The 25,956-nt window shown below is 41.8% G+C and overlaps 2 protein-coding genes across 2 annotated transcripts in view; both read left to right on the top strand.

The window, feature by feature from the left end:
* LOC119650248 (protein artichoke) overlaps positions 1–19,327 on the top strand; it is a 28,695-nt gene extending 9,368 nt beyond the window's left edge. Inside the window, exons 2-5 of the mRNA XM_038052838.1 lie at positions 10,035–10,217; positions 10,275–12,774; positions 12,833–12,956; positions 17,754–19,327. Coding sequence (XP_037908766.1) covers positions 10,075–10,217; positions 10,275–12,774; positions 12,833–12,956; positions 17,754–19,315 — 4,329 coding nt within the window. The 5' untranslated portion in view covers positions 10,035–10,074 and the 3' untranslated portion in view covers positions 19,316–19,327. The remainder of the gene's footprint in view (positions 1–10,034; positions 10,218–10,274; positions 12,775–12,832; positions 12,957–17,753) is intronic.
* Positions 19,328–23,426: 4,099 nt separating this feature from the next.
* Positions 23,427–24,579, top strand: LOC119648186 (39S ribosomal protein L15, mitochondrial). The gene is made up of 3 exons (XM_038049772.1): positions 23,427–23,641; positions 23,700–24,293; positions 24,354–24,579. The coding sequence occupies exons 1-3, from the start codon at positions 23,537–23,539 to the stop codon at positions 24,510–24,512; spliced, it is 858 nt and encodes a 285-aa protein (XP_037905700.1). The 5' UTR covers positions 23,427–23,536; the 3' UTR covers positions 24,513–24,579.
* The last annotated feature ends 1,377 nt before the right edge of the window (positions 24,580–25,956 follow it).

Raw genomic sequence — 25,956 nt, 5'->3', positions numbered from 1 at the left:
CATACTATGTTAATAGCATGGCTTAGTTAGAGAAGGATCGTCGACTTAATACTAATATAAGTATGTGCAAATACGGTGTTCGCAGGAGTCACGAAGGGCTTTTTGCCTGAACACGATAAATTCCCATTTGAAAATATCTCTTTCAAATGTTGCAATTAATCAAATATGTACAGAAACGAACATTATCCTTGAAACCTATAGCCGATGGGAAATCCTTAAAATTTCGGATAATAAATAGTAATGGTAATAATTCATAACTATGTAACTCATTTTGAAATTCTTCGTACATTGTTAAATCAAAATCTATAATTTGTTACAAAAAATTGTAAACAAAATAATATAAGATAGTCGTGAATAATATTTTCATTTCAAATTTCCCTGTTTCCCTGATCCACAGTCAAATTAACATCAAGAGCTATAAAATCTTCTCTTCATAATTTATAGGTTCCGGGTGAGATATTTTAAAAGCTTTTGTTTTCGGTGAGTATATCGCCCACTGGCATTGCTGCAAAATGATGATTAAGCCTGAATTACATCATCAAATTGATGACTTCTAAATATTATACATAATTCAGAATTCATCACTTGAAAGGAAATGATGACTTCGTTTTCGCCATTTTGATACTTTTCGTTCCATATTATAAGAGAGCTTGTCTGGGGTGTATGTCTGTAGTTATTATTATTCGAAGGAACTTCGTAATTTTGTTGCCACTCATCATTTTAAAAAATTTATACATTCTTCGAAATTATCGGAAATTGTGCAACCATTTTTAGTAGAATTTGATTTATAATTAATGAGTTCGCACAAGGTTTCCGGCTTTCTTTTTAGGCGCTTGAGGACTCTTTTATGTTTTCGGTGGTCTGTTCTTCCAGTTGTAGTTTTCGTAATTTAATATAGAATAGGGTTAATTGAGGGTTAGAGCGCTAGGTTAGGTCGGACGGAAGATCGGGGTTCAAATTTCAATGGCAACAGTATGATTTAAATCGTGACTTGACGTCGGATACCAGTCAACGCAATTGTGAATGAGTGCCTGAGTTAGGGTAATAATCACGGGCGAGCGCAATGCTGAACACACTGCCTCCTACAGGTAATCATATAGGGTACCGTGACAGTCTTTCCAAATTCAAAGCTATTTGACTAAAGTCCACGACTCTGTGAGAGAGCAAACAGATGTTATCAGCATAGGTATAAGACCACGAACAACTCCCATTTTTTTCGTAATGCGGTATTCGGTCAATCATTACTCTTTGCGGTAGTTTCTGTATCCCTGACCCGTCGACCGCTACGCTGCACTTCCTGAAATTTGTCGCGGAACCATTGCTCAAGCGCATCACGTTCGCCCCCCCCCCCCCCCCCCCTCGTAACGGCAGTAAGAGCCTTCAATTCCCTGTGCTTGTCGATCAGCTTCCAAGTCTTGGTAGTCAGATCTCACGGTACCCTTCGGGACGTGGCCAGTAACTTCACTTGCACTAGAGAAAAGAGCACATCAGTTTTCGGCGACGAACTGTTCAAAATATTAGCCGTCTAGTCAGCGAGATGCTATTCCACTGCCAAACGATAGTCAAGTCTGAAAGCGGCCTGTATTGAACTTTGGGGTTCGAGGCTGCCCACCCCTGCCAGAATATGTGGACGCGATATGCAAACAAAGGCAACCATTAAATGATGTCGTGAAATCTCGAACCTTTTACCGTTTTAATCTTCAAGAACGTTCTCTCGTATTGCATATCTGGACAACACATTTTGGCATTAAAATGACCTATCACCAACACCAACAACTGACCTCCCTTAACTCCAGAATATCTAGCCTGTATCACTGAAGTGGGAGCAAACGAGCGCCTTTCAGGACATGGAGGGAATACTTTGAGTAAATTCTAAACCCTCTCGCCTCGAAATAGGTAGTGTACAGCTGTACAGCTGCTGCGCCCCATAAAGTTTGACACTGTGTGAATTCGTGAGAATGGTTGACAATTTGGTTTTCGAAGAAAGGGTTGATGCACATTCTCCAGTAAAAGACTTAACCACCAGTGGAATAGCGAACTGGCCAGCTTTCGACCAGCCCGCCACCGAACCAGAAGAAAGAGTTACAGGGCGGTAAGTAACATTGACAACAGGCGAAAAGAGCATACCTATAAAGAGACCCCAGCCCAGCCATTATGCTGGCCGTCCAAGGGAACAAGTGGAAACGCTTTAGCGAGCTTTACTCGGGGGTGGAGTAAATCCGTGAGGAAGTGTCTACAGAATCGTGATGGGACGATTCAGAAGCCGCTCAGCAACCGCAGATTACGTGCCCTACTCTCTTGTTGAGAATCATTCGGGGGTTATTCGTCCAGTAAGGTTGCATCAGCGTGCCTTGCGGCAACTTCTGCGTGTGGCGGCAATTTCTGCCACCACCAAAGACGATCTGCTAGAAATCTGCGGTAGAATGAGTGTAAGTGTAAACTTCGGGCCTGGACGGCATACCGAATAAGGCCCTTAAGTCCACCGTGACACCAAACTGGACATATTGGCTGGATTGTTTGAAGCTTGCATGTCGGGGGTATGATGAATTAGGCCGGTAATATAGCATTGGTTGGTTGATCATCATCTAGTGCCGAAAAAAATTATATCTGCGCTAAAGTTACGAATCTTACCGTCACTTCTATGCTGGTCATCAAATAATATAATATAATAATAGACGCCAAGCTCAGCCATAAGCAACACGTAGAGTACGTGCTTGCCTTACAAAGCATCCACGCCATGTACAACTCAGGCCATGGTGATGCTGGCGCTTATAGTCAGGGTGGTGAGCTTGATTTTGCTCCATACAGCTCCAGTTTGATGAAAGACATTGTAGACCTCACGCTCATAAACTGGGTGCAGATGGCATTCATCATCTCGGGAATGATGCCGCTTGACATTTTGGCGAATGAGGTGACGAACATATACAATGTGAAATCCACCTCTGCTTTATAGCAGAAGAAGAACGCCACAAAGTAGAAATCTATCAACTGATAGCAAGAGGTTTGACGGTGCGATGGTTTAAGGGGTGAAGCGTCAGCCTCCAATCTGGTTGCTTTGAGTTCTAAGAATCCCAGTCGTCATGGATGTTTGTGATTGTATCGTGTTTTCCGCTGCTGATGATAATGAAACTAGAGCGCAGTCTCATCACAAATTATATGGATGCCCGATACTTCACTAAGGATTGAACAGGAAACACTAAAAGGTTCGGTGGGCACACAAGTTGACTACTACCATCAAGCTGTGATTGGAAAGACGGCATGATGAGATTAACTATAACCTCACCTGCTTTTTCGAGGGACTTGAAGGATATTGCCAGTCCTGTAAAGGTTTAAACTGGACACCTCACCGGATGGTCCAAACTGCAATGAGGGCTTAGAGGACTGAGAGCGCGTATCCTTCCATTGTCCAAGGTTCATTCAAAAAAAGAAGAACCTTGAGGAAACTCCAGGGGGAGATGCTAGTACGGAGAGTCCTACCATGTCAAATGATTGAGATGCAATCAGTTACTTGATCGGTTCTATCCAGAACCAACTGCGAAGGGCATAGGGGACTAGAAAAGCACGGTCACGTGCTGTGTATAGAAGAAGGTGACCACGCTAGTATGAGTTAACTCCGCCTCGTGAATTTATACCTTATGGTGGTTCCATAGAACAAGCGGAGTCGGCGGTGGTTTCAGTGGGTAAAAATCCCGCACACAACATAATCCAAATGATTGACATTCTTCGCTTAATCACTGCCTTAGACTCGATGATCGGGACAAATTTTTCCGCTGATTGTGATGTCGTCTTTTCCAATATTGTTTTTGATGATCGATGAAAATCGTTTTCGTGTATTTGAATTTCAATCAATCTAAAATTCGTCAATTATGTATATTTTTAAATGATTGTGGTTCTTAATTATGCAAGCAGTTGTTTATTTTGAATACATGTGCTTGCAGCATACTAGCCCGTATAATATAGTATTTTATAAATCTGGGTGACAACATTATTCTTTATGAATGAAAGATCATGAGTGCAACCATCGTCAACAGATCTAGAAATCTAGATATCTTTCATCATCGTGTTACAACTGTAAACATTGAAAACAGTAGAAACTTCTTTATTTAGATCCGCTTGACAATTTTCCAGATGGTTTCACATAAAAGCGCAAATCTTACGCTCGTGCAAACTCTTTAAAAATTTTGTCGTTCGTTAGTTATTGTATTTTACTGTATAGAATCTACTATCTTGGTGTTTTCTTCATATCATGCTGGCTTTTATTAGATATTACATCTTGAAGTAATTTTACTACTAGCCTACTTAAAAAATTGCTTAGAAATCGGTAAAATTTTAAAGTGCACATCAAATGAAAGACAATTTGCTGTGTAATTTAAGATATTTTGAATTTTTAAGTAATATCTATCTAGTTATGATGTTACGGACATTTTTGCATGTGCGTATGGATTTCCATATATCCGATATCTGATGAACATGTAAATGAGCAGATTAGAAGAAACTGTGCCATCCTTGATAATTTGTAGTTTGCCGTATGCGGAATAAAGGGTTGGTTTCTTTTTTCATAATTGATGGAATTGTACTCCAATTCTGGTGCTGTGATGGAATAGATACACCTTCGTGTTTGCCTCCATCTGCAATGTTGAGGAAGACAGCCTGACGGTCGCTATAAGGGTAGTGCTCACTCACTTACTACTTCAGTTCTCCATTCTCCATATGAAATTTGTAATTGCAAATGCCACCCAACGTGGGTCCCGAACCCACGACCCGGATTAACACCCATACTGCGGCAAAAGCACAAATGCCTTCTGAAGCTATCATTTTCTATCCACAAAAAAAGTTTGTAGGACTGCTCCGAAGCATATCCGACTCTCGCAAGCAATATGTTAAGAGTTTGGTTAGTTTAACCGGTAAAGCATGAGATTCCTAACTTCAGGGTCGTGAGTTCGGGTCCCACGTTGGGCGGCATTTATCATCACAATGTGTGGTCGACAAACAGGCCTGACCTTATTCCCTGAAGGCGCAGGATTCCAGCTTTAGCTAGTATCACGTACAGCTTTGTGGAACTTTGAGTAGGATTTGAGTTTTGTTGTTCGTCATTCGACTACTCCAGTTTACGGTCCAAACGTTAAACTCAATATTATTCCGAGGCTATGATTTTCACCAAACTTTTTAACATCATCAACGGCACAACAACCGGTATCAGGTCTAGGCCTGCCTTAATAAAGAACTCCCGACGTCCCGGTTTTGCGCCGGGATCCACCAACTCCAACTCGCCGATGTTCTAGTTGTTCAGTAGTTCATCAAAGTGCAGCATTATTCCGCTCCGTTGCTAGCTTACATTCATCGTCAAACCAACCGTTCCGACTCATTTTGCGGCTGGGGCCAAGTATGTTTGTGGCCGTATTTATAATAACGTTCTTCAGATGATTGTGAAGATCATTTGTTGATGCTTCATCTCCAGGATCTCTGTTGACCGCGGTTATTGCGGCATCCATTTCCCTCTTATAGGTGTCGCGGAGGGCTGTGCTGTGGATGGCTTCAGTGTTACCTGATTGTCAGAGGGGATTCTGGGTCGTGTTGTTATTCGAGCTCGGAGCACCATGCCAACGAGATTGTGATCCGAGTCTATATTGGCCTCCCTATATGTTCTGACATTCATCAAGGCTGAGAGATGGCGGCGATCAATCAACACGTGGTCAATTTGGTTGAAAGTGGTCCCGGCTGGAGAGGCCCACGTATGTTTGTGGACCGCTTTCCGCGCAAACCAGGTACTTCCAACAACCATTTCGTGTGACACTGCTAATTAAATAATCCGCAGTTCGTTATCATTTGTATTTTGATGTAAGCTATGGGAGCCAACGTATCGCCTGAATACGAGCTTAACACCGTATTGTTCTGTCGTTGCACTAGGAGAAATTTGGCAAACAAAGATGCAGATGTGGGTGTTTGATCGGTTTGAAGATTATCGTTACATCAAGATTCGTCTCTTGAATGGTCTAAAGGAGCAAATCTAGAGCTGCCCCATAATGGATAAGTTTAATTAACGTCATTTACCCTAGCTTCACAGGACTTGCAACAAAATCTTTGTGATTGTCCGAAGATAGGTCACCTTTGGCCATTATATCGACTTTCAGCATTGCATTGGACTGCGAGTGGTGCGCGGTTGTCCGGTGGCATTTGAAGCCGAGGCGTTTGCCGAATTCCGAGAAAAGAGAAGATTCGAACTGCATTCCCTGGTTGGTGATTATAACTGCCAACACACCGAAGCGTGGAACCACTCACGACAGGAGGCCTCGATACATAGTTGTGCGGAGATGTCTTTCAAAAATATCGCCTCAGGCAACCGCGTGAATCTGTTGATGATTGCGCGGTAATATCTAAAACGATGCCAGCCTCGCGAAGAGTTAATTATGTCGATATGCATTGTGTGAAAGCTCTAGGTGGAACAAGAGAACACCCCTACCTTTTTCCTCACATGTTTTGTAGTTTTCCACTTCTGGCATGCGATGCACTGACTGGCTTAAGAATTAATATCCTTATTCATGGACGGCCAAATAAATTTGGTCGGGGTAACTAAACGACTCGTTGCCTGGATGCCTGGATTCGCTAGATCGTGAACTACTTCCTTACAGAAATCGGGCGGACTATCTGACCTTGGTGCCTTGTCTGAGATCTTGAAGTATGTACTTGACTTTGGCCCGAAGATAGAAAACTAAACGTGTCTTTGAAGTTGGTCAAGAGGCTCTGAACAACTGCATCGTGCTTCAACGCCTCCGTGATTGTCGGAAGATCAAAGGTAGCAATATGTGACACAGCGTCTGCAAACACGCCATCCTTTCTAAACACGTGGTCGGAAGTGTACTGGCTGATAAAGCTTAGGCGCCATAGTTGGCGAGGGGTTGCTTTGTCGGGCTACTATTTCAAATGAAAAGTGAGTGACTTATGGTCCGCGAACATTCTGAACGGCCTGCGCTCAAGGGAATACCGAAAGTATAATATTTAATTGCGAGGTAGGTACCTAATAACCCACGATTGTAGGTAAAATAGTTTCGTTAAGCAGGTGTGAGCTATTACCAATCACCAATGTAAGTAATATATTTTCTTTTCAAAACTATAACTATTTTATACTTAATGCACAGTTAATCATCATTTCTTAAAATTTTAATTAATTTGCGGAGTACCAAGGTTCGGACTTTTCCTTTCTACCTTTTCCTTGCTTTTTTTTCTTTTTAGAAGTCGTGGCCAACTAATGCTTCTAATGATGAGTAAATGCAAGTTGTCAGTTATTTCGAGTCTAACAACTCTATAATATCCCAATACTGGAATAATCCAACTGACCTTAGTGCAAGTAATATGTTGGAATAGTGCACCATTAATGACCAAACTCCGAAAAGTGTTAAAATGTTCAAACTTGTAATGAAAATATAGGTTCGGCAGGACCCAAGTGCATCCAATGCATCATCAATGGCGCAACAACCAGTCTAGGGCTGCCTTAATAAGAAACTCCAAACAACCCCGTTTTGCGTCGAGGTCCTCCAATTAGAAATACCGAATAGGTATCTGGCGTTCTGAACTACGCCATCCGAACCACGTCTTCTTTTTCTACCATAGATATTGCCCCTATAAACTTTCCGGCCTAGATCATCCTCACCCATACGGATTAGGTGAACCGCACACCGTAGCCTATTAAGACAGATTTTATCCAAAATCAGATGGTCGTGGAATTAATCATTTTTCGGAATCGTCCATGCAGGTGGCCAAAAATTCGTCGGTGGATTCTTCCTAAGTTTCTTGCTAAGAACTCATTCATCATTATCTTGTGCAGTAAGAATTGTGTTGTGATTTTTGACCTTAGAAGAAATTATCAACGATCTCGAAATTAAAGACCTGTTGGTTCTCCGCTCGTAGTAAGCCTCTGGGCGTGCCCGCGTTCTTTTAGATTGCCTGGTATACAGCATTTCTCCGTTCCATTGTAGCATACAATCATCATCAAACCGCTCAATCAGACTGTAGCCGCAACAATAATACCGATATTCAGTGAAGATCACTTGTCACTGCTACTTCTCCAGGGCGTCTTACAGTTGCGGCAATTTGGACATCCATTTCCTCCTTAAGGTGTTACAGATGACTTTGTTGTACATGGCTTTAGTGTTTACTCACACCTGATTGTCAGAAGGAGGAGGTATAGAGGAGCCCACGTTTGTTTGTGAATGTTTTCCGCACAAACCAGGTACTTCCAACAATGATCTCCTGTGCTAATGGGATAATCCGCAGTTCATTGTTATTCAAGCTATGGGAGCCGGCGTATCGTCTGAACACGGAATTCGATCCTACTTGGCTGTTGAAAACTCCAAGTATAATTTTGATATAATACATGGAGCCGGTTTTAAAGGTTGTAGTCTTCCCTAGGGGTTGAGTCTTATGTTTTGAAATTTGCGTTGCAAGCACAGAGTGCATAACAATAACCGAGGCGTACCAGCGCATTGTGACGTTACAATTCATCAGAGGAGCTGCATCTAGGTCTTTTTTTGGATAGGTAAGTGAATGTGTTTGCATACTTGGACTCCTACAACGGTTAGTCATCGGAATATCAAGTGAACAATCCCACGTCAGCGTAAAACTAGAAATTGATTGATTGGAAATGAATTGCAAAAGGATCAACTGATGTAAGCTATGGGAGCCAACGTGTCGCCTGAATGTTAAAATCCCCAAGTATGATTTGATATCATATCTGGGACAGGCTTCGAGGGCGACCGTTTCTTCCAGCTTTTTTATGTTAGAAAGTGGATAATCATCAGTTGTTTTTATGCTGTTGACATCAACCCGAACGAGATGCGCAGAAAATAATGCGCGTACAATGCGGTCCATCTTTTGGCATGAATTGAACAGGGTTTTCATAGAGCCTCTATTTTAGGGGTGTATAGTTAATAACCAAATTCCCATGTACCTCAATTAGCTGCTTGCCAAGCTTCTGTTAGCAGCGACCTTTGTTTTGACTTACCGTGCTGTGGAGTCTTTTAGCTAATCCGCACTTTATCGTTCGAGTGTATACCCCCTCCCGGGGAATGAAAGCCCCATAAGTGGTTGTTATCACGTTTATAACTGGTATCCCAACACTGGTGATATTGATGTGAAGGCTACATCGTGGATGCTTCCTTCGTAATCTGAGTGCCGAAAAGTTGGGGTAAGACATTCTCCATTCGATGACACTGGCAATTAAAGCCATCCTCAATCACGATCCATCCCTCTGTGCCTAAAACAGCGTCTTCCACAGTATCAAGCCAACGTCCGACATCGTGTCAGGCGTCGCCTTTAACCTAGGTGCAAACAATATCTGATATGTTGAGATGCCACGGAGCTAGGCACTGTGTTTAGATGTTGGTGAATCTGCGCGGCCGCTCTTCACCACTTTTTCTGCTTAGTTCTGTCTTCCTGGTTGACCATGGTCACGAATAGTCATTTTCGCCGGTTACAAACTTACAAGGCCAACGTCATCTTTTTCTCCTTTAGACCATGTTGGTTTAGGTAAAATCGAAAGGCTTTCAAATCTATTTAATATAAAAGACCTCCTTCCCCCTGTAAATCGGAAATCTCTATTGATGTATTATGATTACGATCCTCCTTAATCTAGACCAGGATCCTACAGCCAGTGTCTTGTTTGAAATTGGCTGATCATAACAACGTACCTTATATGATGCTGGTATCAAAAATCTGGCGCCAGATTTGCATTTACTGTTAAGAATACTTACAAAAGTACAATAGTTTACATTCGTCTGAGGGAGAGGAGTTATCTCCAGAGTTCCACCATGTCATCTTCCTTAGAAGATAAAGTCCAGCCACTTTGGAAAGAATTTTTACTAAAAAGAAAAATGTAAAAGCGATTAATAAAGACCTTTCCCAATTATTCTCACTATAGTTATTCGTTCTCAACTAGGCATGAGCTCTCCTTTGGCAAAAAAATTGCTACTACAATGGTTTAGTTGTTCAGTTAACTTGATTATTCCTTTTAATAAATTTTCTGTTTTCATCCCTTCTAGCGATGTTGGTTTCGCACGGTAAAATAGATGCCATTCTAAAATGATGCCTAGGATTTGTGGTCGCGCCATCGTAGCGCTTCTAATATGGTGGCACATTGCCTGGGCAGGAGCTAATGACTGCCCTCCGTCCGAAACCATCTTGCCATGCCGGTGCTCACAAAAGGGGTCAGACATCCAAATATGGTAAGTAGCAAACATCCACTTCTTTAATCTATCTTATACTAAATCCATATTTCTCAGGTGTTCACATAGCAATCTTCCACAAATCCTTGAAGGAATCAAGGAAATCGCCAAAACCGTCAAGCGACCAATTGACGAATTCATCTTGGAGAACAATCAACTCCCGTCTCTACCTGGCAGATTTCTTGCTCCATTGCAGATAGTCAGATTAATGTTACGCAATAATAATATGGAACGGCTATCAACTGGCTGGCTCACCGACTTAGAAAGGAGTCTTATGGAAATTTTCATAGTGGAACGGAATCTAAGGAGCATCCCTCTCGAGAGCTTGATTGGATTCAATAGGTTGGAAGCTATTACAATCCAAAGTGAACAACTGAAACGTCTACCAGACTTTTCGGGACTGATTAGCTTAAAATATTTGAGTGTGCAAAGCGACTCCTTAATAGAATTGCCACCGCAGATTTTTCGGCACTTACCCAAGCTGCAAACGATTCATATAAATGGCGGAAAGAGTCTAAATCGATTGGAAGCTGGACTTTTTGATAACCTTCCTTCACTGAAGATGATTGATTTGAGTAAGAATGGAATAAACTGGATTCATCTCAGAGCCTTATATCGGCTTCCCAGTCTGAACTACTTGAAATTGTCTGATAACCAGATAAGTGACGTTGGTATGGTTGGAAGGGTGATAAAGGATCTAGAAAACTTAATGAAACTGAAGCTAGATCGAAATTTAATAAATGTCTTGAATGAAGGGAGCTTCGTGGATCTACGGATGCTTGGTGAGCTATACCTAAATGATAATCACATAACTGAAATTCAGTATGGTTCGTTTCATCGTACGCCAAATCTGAGATTAGTTTTCCTTCAGAACAACAGGATTAAAAGGATCCATCCAGAATCATTCCTCCAGAGTTCTGGTAGTGGTGTTGAATTCCTTTATTTACAGAATAATGAAATTGATCATATTGAAGAATTGAGATCCCTTCTGGATGCCTTACCAGCACTGAAATTTTTAGATATGAGTAACAATTTCATCACGGAGATACCATTTGGAGTTTTGCGTGGTCATGGAACATTGGAGCAGCTTCACTTAGATAACAATGCAATTCGAATGATCGACCGCGATGCTTTAATGGCAATGCCTGCATTGCGCGAATTACGGCTAAGGAATAACAGTCTAACTGAGATCCTTCCTGCTCCATTTTGGAATCTACCAGGCCTTAAAGGACTAGATCTGGCTCTGAATCAATATAGGCAAATTGAGCCATCATTACTCCATGGAATTCCATCTCTCCGCAGACTAGATCTGAGTCAGAACTACATAACATCTTTGGACCCCTTGACTTTTTTGAACACCCCCATGTTGGAGACGTTGAACATATCCTTCAATTATCTGCAAACTATTGACCCAATTACTTTTCAGAGCTTGGATCGACTTTTTGAAGTAGACGCTAGCTACAATCAATTGGACCGGATGATTCCAGGACTTCCAAAAATTGTTGAACGTATCTCCGTTCGTGGAAATCAAATTCAGACTCTTCCAGTTGCAGCAACTAAAGTGTTGAATTTGCCAAATGTTCGAATGCTAGACATGAGCCATAATCAATTGGATTACATTCCCAAATTCACATTCCAGTCTATGAATCAACTGAGAGTATTGAGCTTGGCTAATAACAAACTACGCGCTATTGAGGACAGCACATTTCTAGGAGCGAATAAATTAGAACTCCTCCACTTACAGGATAATGAGATCTCTCAGATACAGGACAAATGCATACAGTTTATGGGTGATCTCAGAGATTTCAATATACAAGGAAATAAGATCGATTTGCTGAATGACAATCTGTTCTTGAATTCATCTCAATTAGAGGTTCTAGATTTGTCACGGAATAATATCCACACAGCGACTCCTTCGATATTCAAGAATCTAAAATCTCTGAAATATTTGGATCTTTCTGGAAACTATTTGGCAGAGCTACCGCGTAGTATGTCAGCTTTATCTGACCTAGAGCAAATCGATGTAAGCTTCAACCGGCTAGCTTATTTAGTCCCAGAAGTAATGAGTATGTGGCGTAATATTACCGATATCAGGCTATCCAATAACCAAATTGTCGAGATTAAAAAAGGGACCTTACGAAATCTTAGAAATCTACTTTACCTCGATTTGTCTAGTAACGAAATCAACTCCTTAGAGCCAGGAGCACTTCGAAATCTCCAGGAGATCCAAGAGATTAGCTTGGCTGATAATAAGTTGGTTGATTTGAAGGATCATGTTTTTGAAAATCTACCCAACCTACAAGCAATTCATCTTCAACATAATTTGTTAAGATTCATATCGCCTGAAGCGTTTTTCAATTCTCCATCTTTGGTTTATTTGAATTTATCTTCAAATCACTTCCGAACCATGGAGAACGTTGGAGTACGCAGTATGAGGAATCTGGAAGTTTTGGATATTACCAGCAATGCACTCCGAAAAATCAATACTATGCCGTTGCAAGTCCTTAATTGGTTGGTGGAGCTGAAATTGGATGATAATAATATTTGTAAGGTTCAGGTAATACTATTCATCTAGGAGACTTTTGAAGAGTTGATTTAATCGCAATTTGTTTTAGGGCCAACCCTTCGATAATATGCCTCGGCTTCGAGTTTTATCAATGAGGAATAATCGAATGAAAATGATGACCGAGAAGACGTTCAAAAATTTGAGGGGAAACATTGCTATTTTTGATATTGATGGTAAGTTTTTGAAAACTCTCTGTATTTATCGTACATCGAGATTAGTATTGTTTTAAACCAGTTTCTTAGTTTTGGTTTGAACATCTCCCCAACATCATACATTCGTAGGTTCACCTTTAACATTTTGAGCAGTCTCCTTTTTCAGCCTCGGTTTAGGTTATTGAAATAGTATGTGTTGTAGCTCGTCTGATGCCTTATCCCATCTAGGACAATTTGCACAAGCGGCACAGGTACTAATTGACCCCGTGTTATGTGAAGAGTCATATAAGGTCGTAGTTATTTATTCTTCGCTCTACTCTTTCTTGAATATTAAAGATGATATGACTTGCGGCTTCGTCCAGGTCAGAGGCCATTCATCAGATGCTGCCTTACTTCTGCTCTGGGAGCAGTGTGACCGAAGTGGCTACAAGGTGGTATTTACTCCCTTATATTAATTCGAAAACACGACTTATGTATGAATTATAATGAAGACAAAACCGCCTTGTAAAATTCAGGCCTAAGCCAGGCTAAACTAAAATAAGGGAGCAAATTCCAGCTTGAAACTACTTCGAATAGTCTGCTCCCAGGACAGAGGTGAGGCAGCGTCTGATGAGTTGCCCCTGCTCTGGACGACATCGCAAGTCATATGTTTTGCAAATTGGGTGCTTGCCCAAAGATGAGGGTTTTGTGTACCACAACCGGGAAAGTATGTTGCTTTCTAACTAGTACCGTCCGTCATTAAATAGTTGGCGAACTTAGGAATCCCTCTATTCTCAAACAAAAATTAATGATGGGTTTTTACGTTGACCGATCCTTCGGGAAATCATCCTATCTGCAGGCTACTGATCATTTTAAAGACTTTACAAATCATCGCAGCAATCAAATGTTAAACTGAATTTATTTTCTTTGGGATTTGCGCACTTGTGAATGGTTCAGCCCATACAGGCGGCGGATTCAGCAGTATGGGTGGCACCACTCCACTCATGAGCAATCTCCGACTGTGCATCGGCCCAGCGATATAAGGCAATATTTTTTTAAATGTCATAAAGTTATGAACTATTTTTGGACGGGCATATACCAGGTGCACTTGAAGCTCAACTTGAAGTCGATTATTACGCTCCAGATATTTAGCAGCCAACTTCAAAGTGACCGATGTCCATTCGGACATCTCGGTCATGATTCCATCGCTAAGTTCAAACCAGCGAAAATCAGAGCCTCTCTTAGGACAGGAAACACAAGAATTTTCTTTTATAATGCATTAAATTGTAGTATCGTGTCATGGTACTCGTGCTGAGATAATATACTTGCTGGGTCCATCGTTCGTCTGCCATAAGAAAGTACCCTATGGAGGTCACTTCTGATAAGCCTTACGTCACAACGATACAGAACTTGTCAAAACTGGCCACTTTTCTAGCTGGGTCTATAATCACCCTTATCACATAATCTGTAATGCTCCCTATGGATCTGAGTGGTGGAGGACTATAAAAGACAACAAACGGCGTCTTGCAGTAATGAAGACGAAAATGTTACTTGGACTAGTGGCGTGACACGTATTGATCAGATCCGAAATGAGGACATCCGCTCCCATTATCGTAGAAAAATTGCGAGAGAGGCGTCTTCGATGGTATGGTCACGTAATTCGAGCTAACGAGAATTCATTTGCCAAGATTGGTCTAAACACCGAGTAGTCGATGGTAAACGACCAAAAGGCCGGCCAAACAACGGTGGTCTGATATGCTGGATGGGGATTTAAAAGTTTCGCGACTACATCCATATCAGGCATTTGATAAAACCAAATGGCGAAACCGATCACGACGAGCCGACCCCCCTTGTGCAAGGGGCAAAGGTTGAAGAAAAAGAAGAAAATTGCATTATCAGTAGGCATATTGAATCCTATACTGTTATTCGGACAGGACAATGGGGCTTTCAATGATGATTAGAAGCTTATTGTAACCCTTTTGTTGTTGAGTCCCCACCACCCACCCCCGGGACCCCTGAGCCATAGGAGGCAACGGTTCCTACTTTTGCGGATGATCCAGGGTGGTTGAAGTCGGGAAGCACACAGCACAATAGATTATACATACCATCAAAATATGCTTATGAATAGTCGACCTGAGTCTGAAGGAGAAAAAACTGTGGTACTCTTTATCACTAATTGCAAATAAAATTTGATGATACGCGGAAGAATACAGCCCTATTGGGGGACCAGTCATAGCTGCTAGTAGAATCGAACGATCCAACCTACTGGTCAACTATGTGAGTCAGAGAAGAATGAGTTCGGAATATCGTCTATTTGTATAGTAGCGTGATTGTGCAATGGATTGCATGGAGGAAAGACTTCAACCGGGCGGAGCTCAAGAGTCTACAGAGAGTGACATCTACCGGCACCTTAAGAGCTTTACGATGATGCCCCCAAAGGCTCTGGGCCTTGAATTTTACCTCCTCCTTCTCGCCTACCATGTTAAATATACTACTTTACATTGTTGCCCAACTATGGGAGTCTAGAAGGATGGTGGATACAACAGTATTCTGAAGTTACCCCTCCAACTGCCTATACTATAAAAAGAGTCTCATCAAAAGCTTTACCCCGAAGATTCCAACTAGCAAGACCTGAAAGAATGACGAAGTTATAGTATCAGTGAAAAACACAGTGTCAAGTTCTTCACTGACGGATCCAAAAAGGGCGGTGGAGTCGGAACGGGTCTACTTGGCGGATCGTTTCGTTAACTTACGTTAGGATACGCTACCACTACTTTATCGTTCCGGTTTGACTATAAGCCTCATTTATCCTGCAATCCTCTTCTGACTTTACCTCCGCCTTAATATTTTATTTTTTTCTTTAATAGAAACATCTATGAATCATGCTCTGTGATTTGATTTTCCGTCCACAATTTTGATCTCTTTTAAGCTGTATAACGCATAATTCACCTGACCCTGTTTCCCATCTCCGTAATCTCAATCTCTCTGTATTCTTTTTAGGTACTGTAATTGCCTGACGTTGACAATTTCTCCTATCTAGGGTCGAAAATCACAACCGATAACAACTACGATGATGAAATCCGCGCACGGTTGTTGTCAGCCAACAGAGCCTATTTCAGCTTACAAAGACTGTTCCGCTCGAAACGTCTCACCATAGGGTCAAAGCTCTTACTGTACAAGACAATGATCTTGCCAGTCCTCATGTATTCCTCGGAAACTTGGGTTCCTAGCAAGAAAAATTCCGAACTCTTAGCCGCGTTCGAGAGAAGAATCCTCCGAAGAATTTTTGGCCCCCTACGATGGACGATTCCGTAGCCTACACAATGGCGAAATCTATGAGCGATACCATGACCGTCCGGTTGTGGATAAAATCCGGCTCAATAGGTTACGGTGGGCGGGTCACTTAATCCGTATGGATAAAGATGATCCCACCCGGAAAGTCTATAAGGCCAATATCTATGGTAGGAAAAGAAGACGAGGCAGACCCTGCCTAAGATGGAGCGATGGCGTGGGCCAGGACGCCAGACAGCTTTTAGGGATATCGAATTGGTGGACCTCGGCGCAAAACCGGGATGTCTGGAGTTCCTTATTAAGGCAGGCCTAGACCGGATACCGGTTGTTGCGCCGTTGATGATGATGAATTGCCTGGAGAACAACTCTGCTTCCTCGGATATTATTCTTTGCGGTACTTCTCGTAACGCACGTAGTGCGGATATTTTTTGTTTGCAGAGCTAGCTACTTTCAAATCTTATCCTGAGATTTTGTTGGTGTTAAGACATGGCTCTCTAGTCTTCCCTCCTCGTTCAAGTTTTAAGTGTAGAATAAGTTATTAGCTTTCCCTTCTCTCTGGGGAGAATACGCCATTCTACCAGCGAAGTAGTCCTCTAACTGATGCACGGCAGATAACAGCTTACTTTCGACAGGTTTTCCAAAACATAATAGTTCCGCCGCATAAGTGTGTTGCTATTGAGGAGCGCATTCCAACTCCGTTCCTATCTAAGGCTCAGATAACGATTTATAAGCGAGCAGACTACCAGCCCACAAATTTGGAGTACTTTAAATAAACTCTTAATCCCCACCCCAAAGTGGAGTCATGCGGTATAAGATACACTGAGTTATCATGAATAGAAATAGATCTGCTATCGTCAAAAATTAGAAGATTTCTTCTTTTTTTTGGGAAGGAAACGGCCCAAAACACCTTCAAAGAAATTTGACAGCCTGCATGTAGTGATCAACTGGTTTTTCTTTCACTAGCATATACCCCAAATACTGGTCCTCGCGAATCTACCAGTCAACTCAATATTTTCGCATCGTCATAACGGTACACTACAGGATTACAGTACCTGTAGAAGGCAATGTGGTCAGCATTGCGCTCGTCCCAGATTCTTACCTTGATTTGACTCAGGTGCTCTTTCAGAGCTGAGTCGACTGGTATCCTACATCCAGTCAGGGTAACTCTGCCACCAGTGAGATTTGATCCGCAACCATCCGACAGCCTAGCGCTCTAACCACTTGAGCCAGTTGGACACATTCGCAAATATAGTTACTTATTACTATGATCAAAAGTACCAAGAAAGGGGGACAAAATCGAGCAACAACGTTATTAGGGACTTGAAATTGCTAACCTTTTAGGGCAGGCCATTGAATTTAATAGTAAGAAATCCTTGGTTCAATTGTGACATATTCCATCCATTCCATCTTCGGTGTATTATGCCTTTAGGAATAAACACCACATCAATTTTTTTCACAACATCTCTCATCTTTTTTACTACCCAAATTTTCAATTATATATTAACGAACCATTCGATATTATGTACTTATTTTTAAATAAATTTCCAGGTAACCCAGTCACTTGTTCATGTGAAATGTTCTGGCTCAGCGTGTGGCTTGATGAAACCAAAGCGCCAATGCCAGGACCAATGTGTCAAAACGGAAGATACCTTCGTAGCGTTCGCCTTGAGAACAACAACTGTGTTACTGATTCTCGCTCTTCTAACCATTTACCGCTTATGAACGAACACGGTGATATTTTTCTGCGACAAATCAATGAAGAAATTGACGATAATTGCGATGACGAAATCCCCCAAGAAGAACCTAAAAGACCCTTGCCGGGAGAAAGTGAATACTTTTATGATCAATACATTGATTTTCCTGGCAATGATTCAACTGCTCCGCCCCGGGACCCATTGCCTCAGCAAATAAGTACTAGACCCACTACAACAACACCGTCTTCTGTAGATTTAAACAACACATTATTGAATTACAATCTTTTCAAAAACCCGCGACCGCCTCCAGCTCAGCAATCATCGTCACCTTTTACATTTTTCGGATACCCATTACCAAGTCTCTTTGGACGAAAATCAGATGCTCGTGCTGTTTCTGGATTTCCACCTACCCGAGGAAAAGTTAGAATGTACCGCCCTTCAGCAGCTGAACTTGAAAAATATCTGAACCAACAGACGCAATTTCCTGATATAACTGCAAGAAACCGTTTCACGGAACTCAGTTCATCCGAAGGGTCAAGTCCGGAAGCTCAGGACAGTTTTAGAACTTCATTCAAAAGCCCTGCACCTGAAAAAGGAGGCTTCGCACCTTTTATACCTGGAACTGTGAGCGGATTCATACCGATAAGTAACCCATATGAAACTCGAAATGAAACTACCGAGGATCAAATTCAAGGGCATTCAGTGGAAGTTCCAATCGAGAAGGATGAAACCCCAGGAGAACAATTAACTGTTATGGTACCAGTTGCAACCAAAAGTCCAACAACTCCAGATGTTCATGCTACTGTAAAAACTACAACTCCCTCATTCATTGATGAAGAAGAGACTCCGAGGGACACCATATATACTCTCCAGGATGAATTGGTTTCTCAAATCACCACTCAATCTACTGACAACATCCCTCGCTACTCCCAGCTTCCATCGACACCTGAAACTATCCTCCTCATACCACCAACGAGTGAAATTGAAAATGTACCTGCGAAACGCTACCAGGAAGAGGTTTGGCAAAATCACGGTAACAGTCACGAAGAGGTTCCAGTCCATTCAAGACCCCCCACTGGTAAATCTACAATCACTAAGGTGTTTACCCCACAAAGCCCTCAAGCTGAGGAGTATTTCCGCACAACAACGCATACTGATCCTGCAGACAGTGAAGTACAGTCGAATGAGGTAATCACCACGAAGTATATCGAACTGGATGACCAGTCAAGGAAGCATGGCATGGAATGGTATTACGAAAATTACAAGAGTGGAGGGGATGGAGCAGTTAGTTCAGATGATTCGAATAATCATAATGGGTTTGTTGGAATACGTTCCAGTAATGGCTGTAGTATTGAAGTTAAGAGTTTTGTAGGAGTAGTGCTAATTAGTGTATTGTTAAGAATGAGATTTATGTAGATAAGATATGTACGTTAGATAAATAAAGTGATTTGAATATATGTATGGATGTTGTTGAGAAACTGGAAATTGATATAGTAGTAGCCCCGTCTGGAGCCATCAAAACCCAACTTGGAATTTAACAAGAAGCAAACTTTATACAGGTGCTCAAAAGGTAGTATAAGTCCCAGAGCGAAACTTGGATTGGTACCCACGAGGGAGCATAAAACCTGGGAAACACGTGCTGAATCAATACTAACAGCTCTACTGCCAAACTTTGTGCCCACCTCCACGTCGTGACGACTGCGGACGGAGAAGGATGAAGACGAGTCTTCCTGGCCTAAAACAGGACAAATTCTCCCAACTGGTCCTCCAGATTGGGGGTTCGGTAGGATTGACATCCCTACAAGGAAAACAACTTGTTACAAAGCCACAAAAGGAACTTTGGACTGGACTGACACAACGACGAACCGGGCAACAATAGTAGAATAACGATTTGCGCACTTTCTCATGGAACGTACGCCCCCTGTACTGACCGAATGCTGCTCAGCAGCTAGCCGATACCTTGCCCCCATATAGGGCTGATGTAACAGCGTTGCAGGAGATCCTGGAAACGAACCACTACACCATATATTATAGTGGCCATCCAGTAAATCATGCGCTCGGAGTAGGTATCTTAGTCAGCCAAAAAATGAAACCCGCCTTTATCGGGTTTGAAAACATAAGCGAATGGCTATGCACTTTATGCATAGCTATCTACTTCGCCTCTTCTTCTGGAATTCAGAGAAACCACTTTCTAAACAATAGTAGCTCGGAAACTTCCTTCAGGGTCAGTCGCGCACTCTCCCACACATCGTTGAAGGAGGGAGCACTATTATCTAAGCCACTCGTTCGTGCTTTCGCCGACAACGTCTATCCGTACCATTTTACGGTATATACCTACCGACTCAAAGCATAGTGTAACACGTTGCAAGGATGCAGTCCTTATGGCTAGAAGGAATTTCCTCCTAACCTGCTCTGTATCGCAATCAGAAGAATTGGTGCCGGCTTACAAGATAAATCCATCGTCTTCGATAGCCTCGGCTGCAAATGAAGACTTAGCCGTTGCCGGCCGAGCCTTCTTTGCAGCCATTTGAGCCGAAGAGTTTGGTTGGACCGCTGTCGCTTTGGTTTGCCCTTAGCCGCAGATGCCCCAGACGATGCTTTCCCTTCAACATTGACACAACCCGGGGATTGTGTTTCGCCCGAAGGCGGTTTCCCCGAAGACTGTTTGCCCGGAGGGTGGTTGTTGCCCGAAAACACATGCTTACCCGTAGGTAAGAATTTAGCCTTAGCAGGTGGCGCCGATTGGAGCCCGGGGTCAGGAATCCTGACGAAAGGGGACTGCTTCGGCTCGTCCGTTAAGAATTGGGTTCCAATAGGGTTGATTCCTAATTGAATAAGTGGCGAGTCTGAGTCTAGACTCAGGGTTGCACCTTCCTTTAGGGTTGGATCATCATGCTCAAAGTGCTATTGATTTTTTGTTTTTTAAGTTTTTAGTTTCTTCATAGTTGGCTGGCAGGGCCTCTGTTTTACCAGGGAAAATAATTCGATCTCGGCAGAGCCCCTCTTTGCCGAGACAAGGCTAGCTGAAACTGGGGGTCGCCTGGTACCCAGAGTTCACCGTTCACGGCCATATCATAACCCATGTGATCATTTAGCCCTCGGCACGGTAGTTACAACTTTGGCTTTGCGTTTTGATTACCGCTTAGCTTCATTTTTCACCTCATCCTCCTGACTGAGCTTCCAAACCACGACAAGGTAGGTAATCGTCGAGGGAGTCATAGTAAAAATAGTTTCAATTTTATTTAGAGGAGCAGTCCATATTGACATGCTAGGATGGCCTGCCATATAATTCACAAGAGATACAACTTTACCACATTTTATTCGGATGAGAATCATGAAGAAGTGCTTCTTCTACCTCTTCAGGTGTTCAGCATTGTGGATAAGAAACCTACTGTTAACTTCCCTAATCGGACATTGAACCATTATTTTTTATCAATGTAATAAATATATCGGTTTCAATCGTTAAACACGTGGCTTCAGAGTGGCAGTGGCAGAGGATCCAATTCGGCATACAGCTAGTAGCTCCATGGACATTTATCAGAAAAAACATTCAGGCGCTTTGGGGATATACAGCAAACATTGGGTGATCCATAATTAATCGTTTGGTCTTTTTTTATGAAGGTACTCCAAGAAAATACAGCAAAGATTGTGTGTCAACAGTTTGGAAGCTGCTACGAAGTTGAAGATGCTGCGAATCAGACGTACAGAGATACATATTACTTTGCTTAGCTTACTTTGCTTACGAGTATAGTCCAAAACACGTTAATCCGTTTCGTAAAATGTGTGCAAGTGCACAGTCGACATGTGCATAATATACTCTTTAAAAATATAAGTCAATATGATTTCAGTTTACGATGATTTAGTACCAAAATTATAAAGATATCCTTTATAAGCTCACTAAGGTAATAATCTTCGAGAAAAGCATATTCTGATTTTAATCAAATTAACATATAACAATCAGAGAGGCAAAGCCTTTGAGCAATCAAACCTTAGTGGTCCATTGTACTGGATTCGTCCGTCTAACGAAAAATCGCAGATTCGTTTATGTATTGCAGCATTTCCGTTAGTGGATGTGATGCTACCCGCTGCAGTTTTAGCACATCAGCACCAAAAATATGCTGTCTGATGCGTCCATAGGCGAGGCACTTACATAGAAAATGTTCCGTGAATTTCGTTTCCTCATTACAAAATAGACACGTATCATCTTGGAGAATTCTAGTGAATTATGGCCAGTCGGAATGCCCATAAGTCTTTCTGCTTTTTGACAAGATGAACTTTGCAATATGTTTGTTTGGTTCTGACAGGAAAAGTTTGGCGTGTTTGGCATGTAATTCCACCGTATTGAATGTAGAAATAGAGCTCAATCGATTTCTACATTACTGAACGATTTTTTAAGTGGCCAAAAGAATACTCAACCCCCTCAATGTAGCTTTACTATCGCTATAGATTGCGATACACCTGTCCTTCAATCGCACGTCAATCTTCCAGGTTGCCGCCCTTAGGGTCGTATACACTTCAGCCTGAAAGACCGTTGTATATTGTCCCAAGGGAAAAGCCCACCACTCGTCTTTCTTCGAGAGTTAGACTCCGGCTCCAGAACCATTTTCTGTTTTTGAGCCATCGTCTCAAGATGAGTTCATATCTTCTACCAAAAAGATGTATGGGAATCCGAAAATCAGGAGCTTTGGAAAACTGGATTCAGTTCTCCCAATGACTCTTCCATGTCCATTGTTTCCCCATAAATTGCATTGCAGTGCTCTGAATTGAGTAATGTATTCAGAGCTGCGTCGGATGTTGTGCTCATGACTACGGTGATACCCAGATATAAAGTTTTTTGCAGTGTGGTTAGTTTATAGCGTTTCACCTTAAGCCACCACACTAAGGATGCATAAGCGAACATCGGCCTAATGTTATCGGCAAATATGTGCGATATGTGGGATGCGGGAGTACAGTTCCAAAATAACGCAAAGTTGCGATAGTCTGAATATGGTAAGAATAATTATCTCTTCAATATGTGCCTTTAGTTTAAGGAATTTTGAAATGCAAATAAACATCTGGCCATGCTTTCTTTGAATTAATATCAACTAAACCTTTATTCTTTATAAATTAAGGGCCATTTAAACAATTCATTTATTTTACCCTTTTTTTCAATACGGAGAGGTTTCTCATCATGGATGTTTGTGTTCACCTTTGTACCTTCTTGGTATAAGCTTCCGTACCCAGCATGGGTTTTCCTACCTTTTGACTTAAAAAAATAAACATAATTTTGTACAGTTTTGTTGCGCATTGTATTATACTTGTATCTAACGATTTAATTCTTTTGGGTTGCATTAATATAATTGTGAATAAAATATAATTCCTAATCAAATTCAGTAAAAGTTCATTCAGGGCCAAATGTATGAAAAAACGGATAACTTGCTTGTTGTATCTTTTTCGGCAAAATCGATAATACAGTTCAGCACAGACAACTGCCGTAGATTTTTCTGTTTGAAAATGTCAAATAAACACTTTTATGTACACCCACCGAAGTCATTTTCTGTACTGTCAATTCGCGACATATGGGGGTCCGGCGAAGATTCCTGTTGGGATAAACATTGAAAGTTGAATTATCTGTCGAAGGATTCATTATAAAACAAAATGGGAAGTGTTACAAATACAACCGAGAAGGCGCTCAAAATGCTGCGCGCCCTGCCACGCGTCACAATAGGAAACATTCGCCCAAATCCAGATTCGAAGCAAAGGGTAAGGTTATACGCCTGTAAACATTCACTGGTTATTGAATAAAGTTCGCTGATTACAGTCAAAACGGGGACGAGGACAACACGGTGGCGACAAGCATGGTGCTGGTAACAAGGGTTCTGGTCAGCGACAGAACTTCATGCGCTTAGGTTACGAAACAGGGAACACTCCGTTCTACACCCGTTTTCCATATGAGCCGTACTACAAGGGGCATCACCTTCGCCGCGAATATCGTCCCATTTCAATGCTTCAGTTGCAAACTCTTCTGGATACCAATCGCCTAGACACCAATGGAATAATTGATCTGACTTCGATCTGCAACACAGGCTTGTTTTCCATTAAACCTGACGAACGGCAGTATGGCTTCCAATTGACTGATGAAGGTGCAGATCTTTTCCGAGGAAAAATTAATATTGAAGTTCAGTATGCTAGCGATGAAGCAATAGCAGCGATTGAGAAAAACGGAGGTCACATACGAACAGCTTATTACGATATGCGCAGTCTTCAGGCAATGATTAACCCGCAGAAATGGTTTGAAAAAGGTGTACCGATCCCCAAGCGTATGGTTCCGCCATTAGACGCTATGGAATATTACAGTTCGGCAGAGAGAAGGGGCTACCTTGCTGATCCAGAAGAAATTAGCAAGGAAAGATTGGTATGTTTTTGGTTTTATTTAAAGTACTCAACAGTTTTGAGATGGTATTCTGGTTTACAGGTGCTCGCACAAAAGTTTGGATATGAACTACCGAAAATCGAAGAAGATCCTGACTTTGAGCGATTGACAGCAACGAAAGACCCTCGTCAGATATTTTATGGCTTGGAGCCTGGATGGGTGGTTAGTTTGAAGGACAAAGCGATAATTAAGCCTAAATAATTCGAATCCAGTCGTGTTGTTAATTGAAAGTTGTAGATAAAAATATATTAACGTATTTCATATGAAACATCGTTTCGTCTTTATATTAATGCGGTTTTGCTGCACCCATTTTCCTTGAACTTTGTCAGTTGGCAATTATCTGTTACACTGGAAGTATACTCGCAGTGGGGTACGAGTTCAATAACTTTTGGCATGTGTTCATTCAGGAATTATTGAGAGCACTTGGATCGCTGCTTTTCTTGCTTTTACGTTCCGTACATTTTTTCCTCCTTCCTTCCTTCCAGGGTTTATGATCAAATACACATATACAGATTTTTGCATATTGCTTGTACAGAACATCCATTCTATCAAAGACCGGAAAGCAGATATCAGTCGAAATACCAAAGTCGTCCGTTCAACGCAATCCGGGTAATCTAAAAGTTCGCCGCCGAACCCCTAGGGCCTCAGCTATGTCGGTCTCTATCCTACATCTCTTGGTTTTTGTTCATGCATTGGTTAGATAATTGGGATATGGTTCATCTATAATATTGGGCTTTCAGTCGTCTGTGTCTTCCTATTCTATTAAAGTTTCGCTTGCTGTACTTGATTATCTTCACTAGGAATACATTACAAATTGCCAATTACTTCTGGTTTTCGTGACCAATTCTATCTTATTATTTGCAGATTTGGTGTCGAATGTACAAGAATTCCTATGCTATTCGTTTATGATACCTTATTCTCTAGGAGAATGCTTTCGATGTCGTTTTAGACTTACAATGGATTTGTCGAAGTCTGATTTTCAGAATGACAATTCGGGTTGAACATGGTCACCTACGAGGGCAGAGCTATCTCAAAGCATAAAGAGAAGAGGTGACTTTGGCCGTGTAAATTTGCTCGCACCTAAAGGGAGCCATACATTGTCAAACAATATAAAATATGCAATAAAGCGAAGTTCAACGTTGCGTTGCGAAAAGGGATAATTTGGATAAGAGTATGGCTAAAAAAGGGCAACTGTTAGTCCCGACAGTCTGATTTAAGAATTGCATTTGTCTTCGTCTTTTCTTCTTGATTACAAAAATTATTTGACGATGGATCTAAATGTTTTCGGAGATGATTTGCAAATAAAATCGCATATACAGGGTGTCCAAGTGTTTGAGTAGGGTAGATGAATACATTTACGCACAGAGTGTTGGACTCCTGCAGCGGTACTTCGTCGGACTACCAACTAAACACCTCCCCACCGTCAGACAGCTAGCCTGGAACCGTTTGTCACATTACTTTGGGCTAGTCTCCGAACTATCCCGCCTTTCGGAGCTTTCAAATAAGGGAATTCCTTTCACCAACGGGAGGCGAGAGGAGGAAGGGAACTGTCAGTTCAAGGAACTCCCTCCCATCCGGCTCCTCCACCGGCCGAGCTTTACTTTCTTTGCAAGGACAAGGTCCCGATCGTAATGGGCAACATGGC

The sequence above is a fragment of the Hermetia illucens genome, chromosome 2, assembly GCF_905115235.1.
Source record: "Hermetia illucens chromosome 2, iHerIll2.2.curated.20191125, whole genome shotgun sequence".
Taxonomy (NCBI): domain Eukaryota; kingdom Metazoa; phylum Arthropoda; class Insecta; order Diptera; family Stratiomyidae; genus Hermetia; species Hermetia illucens.
The sequence above is the reverse complement of the archived record's forward strand: the minus strand, read 5'-3'. Positions and strand labels throughout refer to the sequence as shown.

Excerpts from the sequence above, each read along its gene's own strand:
- LOC119648186 (XM_038049772.1), top strand. The coding sequence starts at position 23,537 with ATGGGAAGTGTTACAAATACAACCGAGAAGGCGCTCAAAATGCTGCGC. Across the intron at positions 23,642-23,699 it reads ATCCAGATTCGAAGCAAAGG|TCAAAACGGGGACGAGGACA; the intron begins GTAAGGTTATAC and ends CGCTGATTACAG. Across the intron at positions 24,294-24,353 it reads AAATTAGCAAGGAAAGATTG|GTGCTCGCACAAAAGTTTGG; the intron begins GTATGTTTTTGG and ends TCTGGTTTACAG.